The sequence below is a fragment of the Chelonoidis abingdonii genome, chromosome 1 (assembly GCF_003597395.2).
Source record: "Chelonoidis abingdonii isolate Lonesome George chromosome 1, CheloAbing_2.0, whole genome shotgun sequence".
In the NCBI taxonomy this organism is placed as follows: Eukaryota; Metazoa; Chordata; order Testudines; family Testudinidae; genus Chelonoidis; species Chelonoidis abingdonii.
Window position 1 is genome coordinate 343,349,500 of NC_133769.1, and position 16,431 is coordinate 343,365,930.

At 40.4% G+C, this 16,431-nt stretch overlaps 1 protein-coding gene and 1 long non-coding RNA gene across 2 annotated transcripts in view; one reads left to right on the forward strand and one right to left on the reverse strand.

The window, feature by feature from the left end:
• The window catches only part of LOC142046123 (uncharacterized), a 771,893-nt gene that overhangs the window by 547,467 nt on the left and 207,995 nt on the right, over positions 1-16,431 (forward strand). The gene's annotated exons all lie outside the window — the stretch shown is intronic.
• Positions 1-16,431, reverse strand: part of CNTN5 (contactin 5) — a 1,078,547-nt gene that overhangs the window by 418,207 nt on the left and 643,909 nt on the right. Inside the window, exon 4 of the mRNA XM_075061721.1 lies at positions 15,778-15,996. Coding sequence (XP_074917822.1) covers positions 15,778-15,996 — 219 coding nt within the window. The remainder of the gene's footprint in view (positions 1-15,777; positions 15,997-16,431) is intronic.

Below are 16,431 nucleotides of genomic sequence, written 5' to 3' on the forward strand. Positions count from 1 at the left end.
GTGTTAAAAAGAGCTGGCTGTGGAGCTTGCTGGACCACTAATGTTGATTTTTAATAATCAGTGTTTTCCCCAGGAATTGAAATGGGGTAGGGGGTGTTAAAAAATACGGGGCCGAGGGGTAAGGACTGATAAAGGGTGAGACAGTTAGATTGAAGGTGGGCTGTATGGCACCATAGTAAAAAACGAAAAATGTTTCACAATCATTTTATTAGATTTAACTCATGCTTTTAAATCATCATACAAATTAATGTTGGCTACACAAGTCTATTGTGAAGCACTATATCTACATCCTTCATGATTTCTTGTTATATTTTTGCACGACCCTGTTAATGAACTGCTTGAATGCAGTGCATTCATTTTTGGTGGCTTCTCATATATCTGGTACTTCCAGTCCTTCATGATATGCTCATAATCATGCAGAAGGCAACTTCCTTCAGAACATAAAATTCTATTCAATGAGGAAAAAGAATGTTTAACTGTAGCAACAAATGAATTCCTACTTCTTTCATCCCAGGGAACAAAGCACAAAAATTGGGTCAAACCACTAGTGATTATAAAGAAGAAGTTGAAGTCAAATCTTTTCATTTGTTTATGTATAATATTCCACTCTGTGTTCAAATTCTCTATTCTGTCCTGATCACATGGCAGCCCCATTGCAGGTAGTGCCATCTCAACTCAACTGTTGGTGTTTATAAGACAGGCATCTGTAAAAGCTACGTAAAGGTTGACAGAATCCAGAAGTTGCTGTTGTACAGATATAAGAATCAAGTCTGTGTACTTTACCTTTTCATCTGGTTTAACAAACACTTCTTGTCCTCTTCATTTAAGGAGTCAATTTAAGTGATCTAATTAGTCAACTTCTGATCTGAACTAAATCTTTGCTTCTTCCAGTATGTTTTCAATGGATCTCTCTCTGATTGATCCAAGTGTAGCTTCCATTGCTGGACAGAGATGTTGTAGCAGATGCCTGGATGGCATTATTTAATGACCCTAGTGGTTTCAACAGTAGACTTACAATAGAGAACGGCAATTGTCTTCTCTGAACTTAGTAGCAAAAGTAGTCCACCAGCCTTACTAATTAGATCCATCCCATCTCAGTAGATACTTTCCAAAGCCAATAATAATGGTTATAGTAATTTTAACTCAACAACCAAAGATCGCTCATGAAAAAGCCAGCGGGTTTACCCAGGTTGGACTAATTTGAACTTCAGTCCCAGTGAATCATCTATATTTTCCAAGACGTTCAGTTCTTTTGAACTTTTGCTGAAAAAACAGCATAATGAAGACATTAAATTTATAGCTTTTCAAATGCGTTTTGAAGATTCTGCAGCTTGTACTGGTGCTAGCTGGAGTAGATGGCCTCTCCAGTGTGTATTGGAGAGATTAGAGTTACACTTTTCTTTGAATAGAGCTCATACTCCACTATGTTTTCCAGAGAAGTTTGCAGCTCCAAAAAAATGCACAAGCAGCCATCTCTTTGAGATTCAATTTACAAGCATTTAACTCTTCTAAGATGTGGGTTTTCAGAGATGCAGCCTATGTGCCTTCTATAATCTGAACATCAAGAAATTCATCCACTGTCTTACCATTGACATCAAGATAATGTACGCAGTGACTTCATACTTGACACCCATTTGCATTGGTTCATTTATTAGCCATGTAAGCTAATTTTCTGAATGTGGTGAGAGAGAGTTCTTCACTTTTTCAACTGCTGAGTCTTTCACTGTTGCACTGCATGTTTCTAATTAGCCAGCTGAGTTTCTTGCAGAAAGATAGTGAGCATTTGCTGGTGTTGGTCGGAACCAGTGTCCAACTTTAGGATTAACAAATGACAATGCCCTTAACATTGGACTCCAGTTTGTAGTGTGTGGTATCTCTTGTTTAAAGAGACAGTATGATGTGATAGCCATGTTTGTATGAATAAATTGTGTTGTGTCTCTAGCATTTTTAACCACCTCATTAAGTACTTCTAAAATTGGCTTTGACAATGACTGGCTCATAAAGCTTTCTGCATGTTGATGCAGTCCCGACTCCAGCGGATTGGTGTTTTCCAGCATTTTCACATAGTTTGTCAGTATTGGCTTTGGTGATCAGTCTGGCAAACCAAGCCCCTCCACTTTTACTATATAAATCCATGGTATCCTCACATCTTGAATATTGTGTGCTGTTTTGGAGCCCCATCTCAAAAAAGTATATTGGAGTTGGAAAAGTTACAGAGAAGAGCAAGTAAAATGATTACGGGTATGGACCAGCTTCCATAGGAGGAGAGATTAAAAAGACTGGGACTTTACAACTTGCAAAAGAGAGGACTAAGAGGGGATATGATACAGGTCTATAAAATCTTGGCTGGTGTGGAAAAAGTGAATAAGCTTCTTCACATAACACAAGAACTACAGGTCACCCAATGAAATTAACAGGCAGCAGGTTTAAAATAAACAAAAGGAAGTACTTCTTCACATGACACTCAGACAAGCTGTGGAACTTTTTTCCAGGGGACGTTGTGAAGGCCAAAACTATAATAGGGTTCAAAAAAGAACTAGATAAGTTCATAGAGGATAGGTCCATCAATGGCTATTAGCCAGGATGGGCAGGAATGCAACACCATGCTCTGAGACCTACTGCTTGCCAGAAGCTGGGAGTGGACGACAGGGGATGGATCACTCAATAATTGCTCTGTTCTGTTAATTCCCTTTGAAAGCACCTGGCATTGGGCACTGTCAGAAGACAGGATACTGGGCTGGATGGACCATTGGGCTGACCTATTATGGCCATTCTTATGTTCTCATATAAAAATTATATTATAATAAAAATTTTTAGTACAGAAACTTGAAGATAATGACCTTTTGAGATAGCAACAATGTGAGATAATGACTTTGGCAAATAATATGTTTTAAAAATCTTGGCCTACTAGGAAATGTATATTTATATAAGTTTCTCAGTCACAAATCTAGCATTCTGGAGCAAAAGTCACTAAAACATAGTTCAACAACCAAATGTTCCTTTAACATGCCCCTTCCTTCTCCCTCTACTGCACCCCACTCATAGTTGTTGTCCTTGACCAGGGAAGACCCGTAGTTCAGACATGCTTTTGCAGGAATTCACCTCCTACCCTGGGAGGTAGCGGGGGAGAAGGCACCTTGCTTGTTCCTTCAGTTGCTTGCCGCTCACTCAGGCTGCTATTATTTGTCGTGCCACCATTCACGACACCATTGTTGATGGCCCTGTGCCGTCACCTTCTGCTGCCACTGCCACTGTGACCTCTGCGAGTCAGTCTCTTGAGGTTCCACCCAGCTGTCAGTGATTTCAGCTCTCTGTGGGGAAACTCACCACAAGCCCAAGTGTAACTCCCACACATCCTGGATGTGTTATTGCGTCCCATCCAGTGGCAGTGAAACCACTTAAAGAGACAGACAAAATGAGTCTGCTCTACAGCCTTAGATAACAGCCAGTTGGCTTTTAGCTCATGCATTAAGTTCCAAAAGACCCAGATTCAATCTTGCCCACTGATGGCCAGGGTCTGTCAGCGTTACAAGTGGGGGCTCGTCTGGGATTTCAACTGGGAAGTCTCTGAAGCTTGGGACGCGCTTCCTCAGCTGGGGGAAGTATGTAACCCACACACCTCCTGAGTGTGGTGTCCTGTCCCATCTACTGGCATGAAACCATTTAAAGAAACAGAAATAAAATGATTCTGCTCTACAGTCTTAGCTAATACTCAGTTGGCTCTTAGCTCATGTGGCAGAGGCTCATGCACTATGCTCCAGAGGTCACTAATTTGATTCCACCTACTGACAACCAAGGTTTGTCAGTGTTAGACAGGCTAGGCTGTCTTTTCCACAGAAATGCTGCCCTGCAACAGGTCTAAGCACTTAGACCTGACTATTAGTGATTTCAGGTCTAGTGGTCACTTAACAAAAGACTCTCTATGGAGCCTAATAAGCTCTATTTTTAAATAGGGGAGAGGGGCAGTCAAATTGTGCCTGTGACTCTTAGGCACAGCCTACACCACCAAGCAAAACCCCTGTGTTGTCCCTATCAGGATCTGCCAACCAAACCCCTTGCTTAGCAAGTGCAGTTAATTTGAAGGTGACCAGTGCTTAATTTATAATGAAAGAAGTGCCAGGCTCAAGCAAGTGTTTTAATTTCATAAGTGATGTGGCAAGCCCAGAGGTCCTGGGGTGCTATGAACTACCAAGCCTAAAGGTGCCAGGGCTCAACGTGGAAAAAATTAAGCATTGAGGGTGACCCTCTCAATCAGGACATGCTAAGTATAGTTCTGCTGCCCTTTAACTCATACAATAAAGATAACATTTCACGACCCCCACTTTCAATACTAAAGTGATTTGTAACCCAACACCAGCCAAAATTGATAACTTGGGCAACACTGTTCTGTATGCTGGATACCTAGGCAGAGTAGGTGAGTTCATGTAAACACAGTCTGGTCCTGAAGCTTTCCCCCCTCACCTGGCTCATCACTAGCTGTCAGGAGAGAGCTCATTTAGACCTGATTTACAAATCATAATTTGAAATTATAAGGTTGACCAACATTGCCGAAACGAATGTGCCAACATTGTCAGAAAAAAAACAAACTATGTGAAGAAGCTAGTCTTTGTACTTTTCAAACCTATTATACTTTTTCAGGTACAAGTATTTTATCATACACTGTATATGCTTTAAGAGGGTGTATTAATGTTTCAATTCCAATTCAAATTTCCAACCAATGACTGAACTGCCAACACTGCATGTAACTAGTTGTCCATTGCAGGGGTGCTTGGGAAATTCATGGGGGTGTAAGGAAATCCCTGATGTGGCCTCAGAAAAGACTCTGTCTTAGCTTACCCATCTGTAAAATGGGGATAAAAACACTCTTTGCTCACAGTGAACATAAGTTCATTATTTGTGTGACACTCAGGTACCTTGGCAATGAGCTCCTTAGAAAAGACCATAAGGAAATGTGTAATCCTTCATTCATTGCATGCTGTACTGTAAATAGGGCTGGGATCACTAACTGAATGATGAACATAAAAATATCAAACATCTGCATCATTCCCTGAACAGTCCATCTTGTGCAATGAAAGAGGTATAAATAATTGTAAGTGGTCAGGTAATTAAAGACTATATCATAATTCAGACCCGCAAGGGGGCAGAATTACAGCTGAACATGTAATTTATAATTTAGTATTTCCTAACTTGTGAGGGATTGATTTTGCAACCTAAATAACATTTGTTTAACTTAGGTGTTATATTTTTTGTGTATAATATGAAAAAGATATGGAGGATATAGATTTAAAATACTAAATATTGGCCTTTTCAGGAAAATATGTAACTAAAGAGGGAGCTATAGTTGGTGGACTACAGTGCAAAAGTGTGTTCAAGTGTCAGGGTTGGTAAGGAAAAGGCTATTAATGTAAATTATTATATTATTATTTTACAATAGATTGTCTATGACAGAAATTGGAAAATCAGCCCAATAGTATGTTACAGTTGTTGTACAGGCTTTGTGTTCAGTCTGTGTAAAGTATTGGTGTTCTTAGCCCAGTTCCCAGTGGGTGAGTGTTAATAACAGACACCCAAATTGTCTGTTGCTGATAAAAAAAGCCAAGGATTAGATGAGCATTTTTCAGACATTGCATTGTGATACTTTGGTTACTTACGCTACATTCACATTTCTGATCATTGAACATAATGATCACATCAGACCAATTTATTTATATATTGCAGGATAAGACACTTCCCAACTCAGTTGAGGTTCTGGCAGTCGCACACTGTACCTTCCTCCCTTCATTGAAATAAACTGCCCAACATCATATACAAAACAAAGATACACTTACTATCAAGGAGCCAATATGGTTCAGAATCTGGTGAGCATAAAAATGCATTGGAGAGTCCTTTGATACCAGAGTAGTTAAAAATTAGCTAATCTGTCAATGAATTCAAGTGTACAGTTTGGATTTCTTTTAAAATTTCATACCCAAAAGTAGTTTGTTGAAATCATATAATATATTTTAATAGTAAGGAAAATACTTTAAGAAATATTTCCAATCCACTATATCCTGCACAATGCTAATTCAAGTATTTCTATTAATTATGGTAATTGGCCATATTGCTCCTGAAAATGAAAACTTACAATTTTAAATGTGTGCACAAACTGTCTGATTCGTCAGCCTCCCTTGCAATATGTACACATACACTCTCCAAGGTAGACATGTCATTATATAAAATATGATCACTACCATAGCAGGTAAGTTAGATATAGAGATCTGGCAGGGTGTTAATAAAAGGCCTGATGATGAACAAAAAATGTTGCCTGTGGGAAATTAAAATAGTAAGTGATGGCATATGCCTGCCTATACCTATTTCTCAATGGATATATCTTGGTTAAATAAAGGCTTTGATTTATTCTGTATTAACATCCTTGTTGTGACACTTCATACCTTTTTTATCTCTTCTCATTTTATGTTCTTGCTCACATATTAGAACAGAACAAGGAAATACAACTTAGTGTACAATCAATTTGTGGAATTCAGTGCCTCAGATTGTCAAGTACTATGATTCATAGATTTGAAGGCTGGAAAGGACCTTTGGGATCATCTAGTCTGACCTCCTGTATAGCCCTTCCCATGGAACGCCCCCAAAATAATTCATCCAATCTTGAATTAAAAATCATCATTGATGGAGAATCCACCACAACCCCTGACAAATTGTTCCAGTGGTTAATTGCTCTCACTGGAGAAAGTACATACTAATCTATTAGAGTTCTTTGAAGGGGTCAACAAACATGTGGACAAGAGGGATCCAGTGGACAGTGTACTTAGATTTCCAGGAAGCCTTTGACAAGGTCCCTCCCAAAGGCTCTTATGTAAATTAAGTTGTCATGGGATAAGAGGGAAGATCCTCTTATGGATTGAGAACTGGATAAAAGACAGGGAACAAAGGGTAGGAATACATGTAAATTTTCAGAATGGAGAGGGGTAACTAGTGGTGTTCCCCAAAGGGCAGTCCTAGGACCAATCTTATTCAACTTATTCATAAATGATCTTGAGAAAGGGATAAACAGTGAGGTGGCAAAGTTTGCAGGCAATACTAAGCTGCTCAAGATAGTTAAGACCAAAGCAGACTGTGAAGAACTTCAAAAAGGTCTCACAAAACTAACTGATTGGGCAACAAAATGGCAAATGACATTTAATGTGGATAAATGTAAAGTAACGCACATTGGAAAAAATAACCCCAACTATACATACAATATGATGGGGGCTAATTTAGCTACAACTAATCAGGAAAAAGATCTTAGAGTCATCGTTGATAGTTCTCTGAAGAGGTCCATGCAGTGTGCAGTGGCAGTCAAAAAAGCAAACAGGATGTTAGGAATCATTAAAAAAGGGATAGAGAATAAGACAGAGAATAATCTTATTGCCTTTATATAAATCCATGGTAGACCCACATCTTGAATACTGCGTACAGATGTGGTCTCCTCATCTCAAAAAAATATATACTGGCATTAGAAAAGGTTCAGAGAAGGGCAACTAAAATGATTAGTGGTTTGGAATGGGTCTCATATAGGGAGAGATTAAAGAGGCTAGGACTTTTCAGCTTGGAAAAGAGGAGAGACTAAGGGGGGATATGATAGAGGTATATAAAATCATGAGTGGTGTGGAGAACATGAATAAGGAAAAGTTATTTACTTAGTCCCATAATACAAGAACTAGGGGCCACCAAATGAAATTAATGGGCAGCAGGTTTAAAACAAATAAAAGGAAGTTCTTCTTCACACAGCGCACCGTCAACCTGTGGAACTCCTTGCCTGAGGAGATTGTGATGGCTAGCACTATAACAGGGTTTAAAAAAGAACTAGATACATTCATGGAGGTTAAGTCCATTAATGGCTATTAGCCAGGATGGATAAGGAATGGTGTCCCTAGCCTCTGTTTGTCAGAGAATGGAGATGGATGGCAGGAGGGAGATCACTTATATTCTTAAATAAAGTGTAAATGTTTAAGTCTGTATTTGTCAAGCTTCTACTTCCAGTAATTTGATCCTGTAACTACCATTCCCTGCTACCCTGAAGAGCCCATTGCTAAATATTTGTTCCCCATATAGGTACTTACAGGTTATAATCAATTAATCTTTTCTTCATTAAGCTAAATAGATCAATCTATTTGAGTCTTATCACTATAAAGCATGTTTTCTAATCCTTTACTCATTCTTGTGACTCTTCTTTGAACCCTCTCCAATTTCTCAACATGCTTTATGAATTGTGGGCACTGAAATTGGACACAGTATCCTAGCAGCAGTCATACCAGTGGCAAATGTAGAGGTAAAATAACCTCTCTACTCCCTACTTAAGGTTCCACTGTTTATGCATCCCACTGTTGCATTAACTCCTTTGACCTACAGCTTCACACTGGGAGCTCATATTAAGCTGGCTGTCCTTTACGACCCACAAATCTTTATCTGAGTCACTGTTTCCCAGGATAGTCCCACATATTATAAGTATGGCCTCCAAGCTTTGTTCCTAGAGGTATACATTTACAATTAGCTGTATTAAAACACTTTCTTTGCTTGTGCTCAGTTTGCCAAGTGATCTAGATCACTCTGAATTAATGACTTGTCCTCTCCATTATTTACCATTTGTGCCAACTTCATCATTGATTTTATTTTCCTCCAGGTCACTGATACTGTTAAATAGCACAGGGCCAAGAACCAATCCTTCCATGGCCCCCAGGAAACACACCTGCTCGCTAACAATTCCCCATTTATAGTTATATTGAGACCTGTCAGTTAGCCATTTTGAGTCCATTTAATGTGTGCTGCATTAACTTTGTGTCATTCTAATTTTTAATCAGGAAGTCATGTTATCAAGTCAAATGCCTTACATAAATCTAAGTATATTGCATTGGTACTATTTATTAACCAGACCTATAATTTCATAAAAAAATAGCAAGTTAATTTGACAGGATTTTGCCATAAATCCATGTTGATTTGCAATAATTACATTAACCTCCTTTAATTTTTTATTAATCAAGTCCTGTTATTGGTCCATTATTAGAGGAAATGGTAGAATTATCAATAATAGTAAAAAAGCAGAGGTGTTCAAATAATATTTCTGCTCTGTATTTGGGTGAAAAACAGGGCCACATAATCAACATGTGGTAGAGCCAAGATCAGAATTCCAGACCTTCATGACTGCCATGCATGAACTCATTTCTGTGCCTTAACCTCAAGAGATTCCAAGTATACACAAGTCCCATCAGCTTCAGTTGCAGTGGAAAGAGCTCACCATTCCTATAAATGAGGCACTAGGCGTCAAGCTCATAGACTTTAAGGTCAGAAGGGACCATTATGATCATCTAGTCTGACCTCCTGCACAATGCAGGCCACAGAATCTCACCCATCCACTTCTATAACAAACACCTTGAAAATGAGGAGCATACAATTAGGGACCAATTGCCAAATTTTGTCTTAAGTATCTTGCTCATCATCACATAGGAATTCTGTGGCAGAGAAAGATAGAACAGAGTTCTCCTTTGCGGATTCACTTGCCTTAACCTTTCTCTTTATTTTATTTTATGTAGAAGTTGAAAGGTCTTTAAAGAGACCTTTCAACTTCTACATAAAATGAGGCCAGGGTCCTACAAACAGCCTAATTCACTACAGAATCCTGATTATCACCAGAGCATCTTGCAGCCTGTGCTCTGAATGTCATGGGACTCCCATGGAAAAATAATGTATGATCATGTAATTAAAGACCATTATAATGCATATGCACAAGAGGACACAATCAAGTCTGCACAGGCAACCTGAACTCTGGCCTTTCTAATTTCAAGTGCTTGACTTTGCAAATGAAATGTTCAGCTAATTTGAGGAGGTTGCATACAGTTTTCCATTTTTTTGTAGAAAGGAAAAAGGTGATAAATTCTACTATATGCAATTGTAAGACCATCCATCATTGGTTGGGTTTTAACCCTAAATCTTCAGTGCTGCAGCACAGCCTGTATTACAGGACTACCTGTTAGCCAGCATAAGGAGATGGCAGTTATGTTGGGGTGACAGGTGAGGGGGGAGAGAATGGGCGAAGGGAGCCATGTGCTTGGTCTATAGGGTTGATTCAAGGCAACCATCCCCTCTCTCCCTCACTCATACAAGGTGCGGTGTCCTCATGGGGGGAGGGAGACTGTGTTAGGAGGGCTACAGAAGGGAGCTGAGCCTGGCTCGCTTTTTTCTCCTCCGGGAAAGGTAGCCTGTTCCTAATGCACAACTGCTGCTGTTCTGATGGTGGTGTGAGCCTGAACATTCATGATCAGTTATTATTCTGGCACATGCCAAAACATTCCTGGATAGCACATGGGAGAAAGAAAACGGCATTTTCAAAACTATATAACTGCTAAACCTGAACAGAATTTCATTGGACAAAGAAAATGCTCTTTTCTGGCCCCAATGCTTTCTCCCTGCCAAATTTTTCAGAGTCGCCTAGCAAACAATGGAGATGTTAGAGCTCCTGAAAGAAGGATCACAAGAATTTCTTTTAACAATGCATAGTGTTAGGCAACCTAATAGAGAGATCGCTATCAGTTTCCCCGTAATAAATCCACCCATCTAAACAAACAGAACCACAAGTACTTCACCAGTCACAGAACCACCAAGATGTTCATGTCTATGCTGAAGAGTCACATGATCACTCTTGGAAATTAGCTGCCTCGGGAAAAAATAAAAAAGGTAATATAACAGGGTGGATGCCTACCAGTTACCTGCCTGTGGCCATGGATGACTCTGCTGTGCTCTGCCTCAGTCCCCTCTTCTTATGGTTCCTTAATGAGCTCTAAAAACATAGGTCACTGCTGTAGATGTGACTTGGCCCGTTGGCCAAATATGAAACAAGCTTAAACTAAGAAGTCCAAATAAGCAAAAAAGTTCTGAGACTCTTTGTGTTTTTTTCTTCAGTTCTCCATGTGAGCCCCTTTTGATTCCTTCCCTCTGCTTTGGTACTGTGCACTCGGTCCCCAGGCTGGTTCCCCTGAAGCATTGTTTTTGTGCACCCTCCCTGGTGTAGAGGGCTGGGTCCCCAGGCTTATTCCACCAGTGTACCCAACCTTTTGTACACCCTGACTCAAGGCCTTTCACAGAAGCTTGCTCAGTAGCTGTGGTTCAACCCCCAGATTGAGCTCTCTCAGCTCTTTTAGAAGGGTCTGGTGTCTTTAGGTATCAGCTAGCCCCCTTACCAGGACCGGCGCTAGGGGTTTGAGTGACCTAGGCGCACGGCCATTTTGCCACCCCGTGCTCTGGTCCCCTGGCTCCACAGTCCTGCCTGCGGACGGTCGGCTGCTCCCGCAGCTCCGGGGGAGCTGCCGCAGTCGTGTGACCAGCCGACCGTCTGCAGGCACGACTGCGGCAGCTCCACCAGAGCCACGGGAGCAGCCAACCATCTGCAGGCACCACTGAGGCAGCTCCACCGGAGCCGCCTGCTGCCCCCTCTGGCAAAATGCCACCCCCTAATAATGCTGGCGCCCTAGGCAATTGCCTAAGCCGGCTAAATGCAAGCGCCAGCCCTGTCCTTTACCCTCACAATCAGTCCCATCCCTCAGTTGGGGAAGCAGCTAATTAATTATGACACAGGTGGGACTGTGCCCATCACCCCCTACAGGGACCAGTCACTTTGTGACAGGCAAGTTGCAGAGACATTTTATACTCAACTTGTGGGGGGGAATCTGGTTTTAAGATGGGAAAGAATCACTTTGGTTCATCTGAATCTGGTTTTACTTGTTGCTCAATATTGTGTTCAGTTCAGTACTTATTCTTTCACTGTTCGGTTTTAATCTACACTGGCTTTTTCTTGAGGTGACTCTTCAGGGTCTTTCAATTAACTTTTATTGCTGTGGAAACAGGCAGTTTAAGCCGTTAATCACTTTTTGAAATCTCATGATGAGTGTTCAGTGTATTGAGACAATGACTTGAAAAAATAAATTTAGTCATATTAAAAATCAGTTATTTAAAAATATATATATACACACACCTTTCTGATCTGAAGATTAGGAGAGCCCTCAGACAAACTTTTTCAAATTAATAAAGGACTGTGACATTAATACTTTTGCTTTACAAGTTTACATTAGTAGTAGGAGCAACTTTGACTCAACACCTGAGAACAAAGTAGTAGCATCCATTTTAATAACGCCGTTCTGCCAAGTCATGACATCCTCTCAAAAACCAAAAAGAAAATACCACCAAAGTGCTGCACAGCAAAATATCTAATTATTCCAAATTCAAACAGCATTATTTGATCTATGTAAAGTTACCGTTCACTGTGTTAATACAAGGGACTGTAATTTCCAGCATATTATATTATATATAAAAATAGAAAAATTTGATCTACTGAGGAAGTACTTGGCTGATTTTAGTTAACTTAAGAAGTTAGTTAACTAAAGATTCAGAAGACCTCAGTTACTTTTAGTTAATGCAGTCACTGGAGGTCTTCAGCATGTTCTGTGAGGGCAGACATTTGCAACAACATGGATTTCCAGTGACTTCAGTGTAGCTAGAGATAACGGTGCACCAGTGCAGGATCAATGTTAATATAGGTTGCAAAATTCTTCCCTCAAATTTTCATGTGTCTCCATAAAATAGAGCCATTTATTTAGCAAGCTCACACAAGCAGACTAAGTTATTGGACTGCTGTTATTCTACCATTCTCCCAACATCAGATGCATACACACTCTACATTCTCTTAATAGCCTCTTTCAGCAGTGCCACATTCTGAAGGCTAAACAAGTTCTCCCAATCCTGCCATCTGAAACAGACATCTGCTGTAAGGTTTGGGAGAGGAAGATACCTAGTGTCCATACAACATCAGCCAACATTCTCTGTGCAGGCATTTATAACAGGAAGTTGACAGGCAATAAGATATTCTACAGATATTTCAATTAACTGAGACTTGTAAATGCTGAATCTAGCACTCAGTAGCTATATCTACACTGCAATTAAAAACCTGCAACTGGCTTTGCCAGCTGATTCAGGCTCACAGGGGCTGTTTAATTAGGGTTGCCATCTTGGTAATATTTAAAAACCGGACACTCTAGCCGGAGTGCCAGAACCTCCCCTGCCCTGCCTCTTCCCCGCGAGGCCCCACCTTTGTCCCTCCTATTCCCCCCAAGGCCCCACCCCTGTCCCACCTCTTCCCCCCAGTCCCTGCCCCGCCTCTCCCCTGTGGCACTCCCACCTTGTCCACTCCTCTTTCCCCCTCCGCCCTGTTGCTTGCTGCTTTTCCCTCTCCCGACCACCTGGGTCAGGACAAACTCACTTGTGGAGTCAGGGCTGGGAGCTGCAGCCGCCAATAAAGGTAGGAAGTGGCCCTGGATAAGTAGGGGCTGGAGCTGATGATGACTTAGTGCCTCCCTACATCCCCCACTTGCAGTAAGCAGACTTTGGGTTTCCAGTCAGTAGATCTGACCAGACTTTCCAGTCGAAAACCAAAAACCTGGCCACCCTATGTTTAACTGTGATGTAGCCTGAGCTCTGGGACTCTCCTGCCTCACAGGGTCTTAGAGCCTGGGCTCCAGCCCAAGCCTGAATGCCTACACTGAAATTAAACAGCCTCTTAGCCTGAGTCACATGCACAGACACAGGCCAAATGCAGGTTATTAATTGCAGTGTAGACATACCCAGTGATATTTTCCATGTAGATTTCTTTTAATCACAACATTATGTTTTGATAAGTAGCTTGACGTTAGCAAGTACTGTTAAATGCATGTTTAGGGTAAGAAATTTAATAAGACTAAATTAAGCGGTGATGAAAACCATACCAATAATTCTTTTAACTATAGGTAACAAAGAACTAGGATGGCAGTGAATGGAAAGGTAATTAAATGTGTCATTTGATTTCAAACATTTCCCTCTGACTTTCCAAATTAATTAAATTCTGAAAAAAAGTTGGTTTGGGGTTCTTCTGAAACATTTATTTTTTTCTTATTTTTGGAACTGCCAGCAAAATGAAAAAAACAATTATTTATACAGCTCTAGTCATGACTTTGTCTATCCACTTACATGAACAACTACAATGCAGACCATGTGTAACACTGACAGGCCTTGGTTGCCAGTGGGCAGGATTGAACTGGAGCTTAGTGCATGAGCTTCTACAGCATAAGCTAAAAGCCAACTGGCTGTTAGCTAAGGCTGTAGAGGAGACTCATTTTATCTCTCTCTATCTAAGTGGTCTTGGTGCCACTAAACTGGACAGAATACCACACCCAGGAGATGTTTGTGTTATACAAGCACTCTCTGAAGTCCCAACCCAAGAAGCCCTGATGTGGGCCATGTTAGGTCTGGGCTGGGGACAGCAGGAGAATGCTTTCTACCGCCTACTGCACAGCAGGCTGCATTAAACCTAGTCGACAAAAATCATTGGTTTTCCAGAGGCATGGATGTAAAAATATCACCAAACTGTGGTCATTTAATCCTAATAAAATGCCTCTTTACCAGACTTTCAGCCCCAGCTCCAAGGAGTCATCCGGGTCACTCACAGGGAAGTTCCTTTATTGTTCCAGCTTAAGTTATTCATAAAATCTGACTTCTTTCCTCTTCCAGCAACCAACTGCTGCCTTCTACTTCCAATTTCCAGACACACATGCTGTGAAAGGTTAACATACTACTGCTAAAGTTAGCCAACTTTAGTTCCCCATTCCACTACTTTGATTCTTCCAGATTCTTGCCTGTAAGTAGGTTTGCAGGGGAGGAGTCAGCAAGGTCAGGAACATAGACAGTACCTGATTTTGTAAATACACTGAACATTATACAACACATGCAAGTGCAGAAAACAAAATCCAGTTCTAACATGGTCATAATTCAATTGCTTTCAGGATTCAGTTCATCTGTATTCCTAGGTAGGGCTAACATAGGCCTCAAATCAGAAAAGTTTATGCTGAAGGCATCCTTCTTCATGAACACTCTTAAGCATAACATGCCACATTTAAGTACATGCTAAAGTACCTTTCTGAAAAGGCTACTGTAATCATCCTGGTATTATTGATCTATACTGTTTGTGATTCTTCCTTTTGTCATTTCCTTGGTTCACTAAATTTAAATAATCTTGCCTTTCTTTTTTGTTGAGATAGGGATTACTTGGGGGAAAGAATATTGTAATTTGTAAATTCTATTAACACTCTCTTAAGGCTCAACCTAAAGAAAACAAGATGATAAAGAGAAAACAAATGTGATTTGAATAATAGGAAATATTTATTGTAACTGAGAATTTCTGCATCTAAAAAAGTGACACCACATTGTATTCTGTGTGTCAGAGGATTATAGACTATATTAGATTTGAAAAAAAAAGTTTCATAAGAAGCACTGTGCAGCTTTAATCCACATAACTATCATTTGGGAGTAAATATGAAAAATACGAGAGCAACTGGGGAAAAAACCCATAAAAGGTGGATTGAAATGTCATTGCAGTGCCTTTCAAATGTATAGACATTAGTTGAGTAGATCATATTGGATTGTAGTGCAATTTTATTCCACTTCTAGTTTCCCATTCTTACATTGCAAAGGCTGCAATAATAAAATAAAATCCCTTTAGGGACCTGTAGGAGAGAATGTTTAAACTGCTGACTTTAAGGTTAATTTAAGGACTCTAAAAAGAAGGAAGCTCATTTTTACTGCGTGATGTTTACTGGAATCCAGTGTTACCAATGTGAGATACTGAAGCACCCTGATAAAACGGTACTAGTTTTGAAAAAATGTCAAAGCCACATATATGCATTGTCTCTTCAAAGATTCAGGGGGGAGAACTGGACTTACCATCATGTTTGAAGGCCTCTGAGAAGTGATAGAGGTTTGTTGGTGAGCGATAGTGTTGTGCTGTTCCTCTCCAGCCTGGTGAAGACATGCTTCCTAATGAAGGGCTGCTTAATCGTGGCCTGTTCTTTGAATTAAAGAGTGCTGAAGATGAACTGGCAGATTTAATTCTTAGGATAGCAGCATATGATGTTGGGAGGCCTGGAACAGCTGCTGAATATTCTGTAAAAGAAGTAGTGAGTTCTGAGTAGGAGATAAAAGAGATAAGAGGAGTAGGAGAAAAGGAGATGCTCTTTTTGCCTAAAAAATATTTTAGCCAGGAAGTGCAAAAGTGAGAACAAAAGAAAAAGAGGGGAAATCTTTAAAAGAAATCAACAAACAGCAGAGTTTTGTCCCCTAAAAGGGAGAAGTTCCTGACTCCATAAAGTTCACCAAGGATCTTGTTATTACTATCAATTTTAGGTGGAAGGCCCTTGGATACTATGGTGATGGGTGGCAGCATAAAACCACAAGATAGCTGGAAAGAGAAGTCCACCTGGACTGATATCAAACTTCATAAATCTGAGGTGACAACTATTAATTAGCTCACTGTGATGCCCTTCTCATTGCCTTCCTCACCAAGCCCCTATAGTCTCTCCTTGTTTATCTTCACTTCTT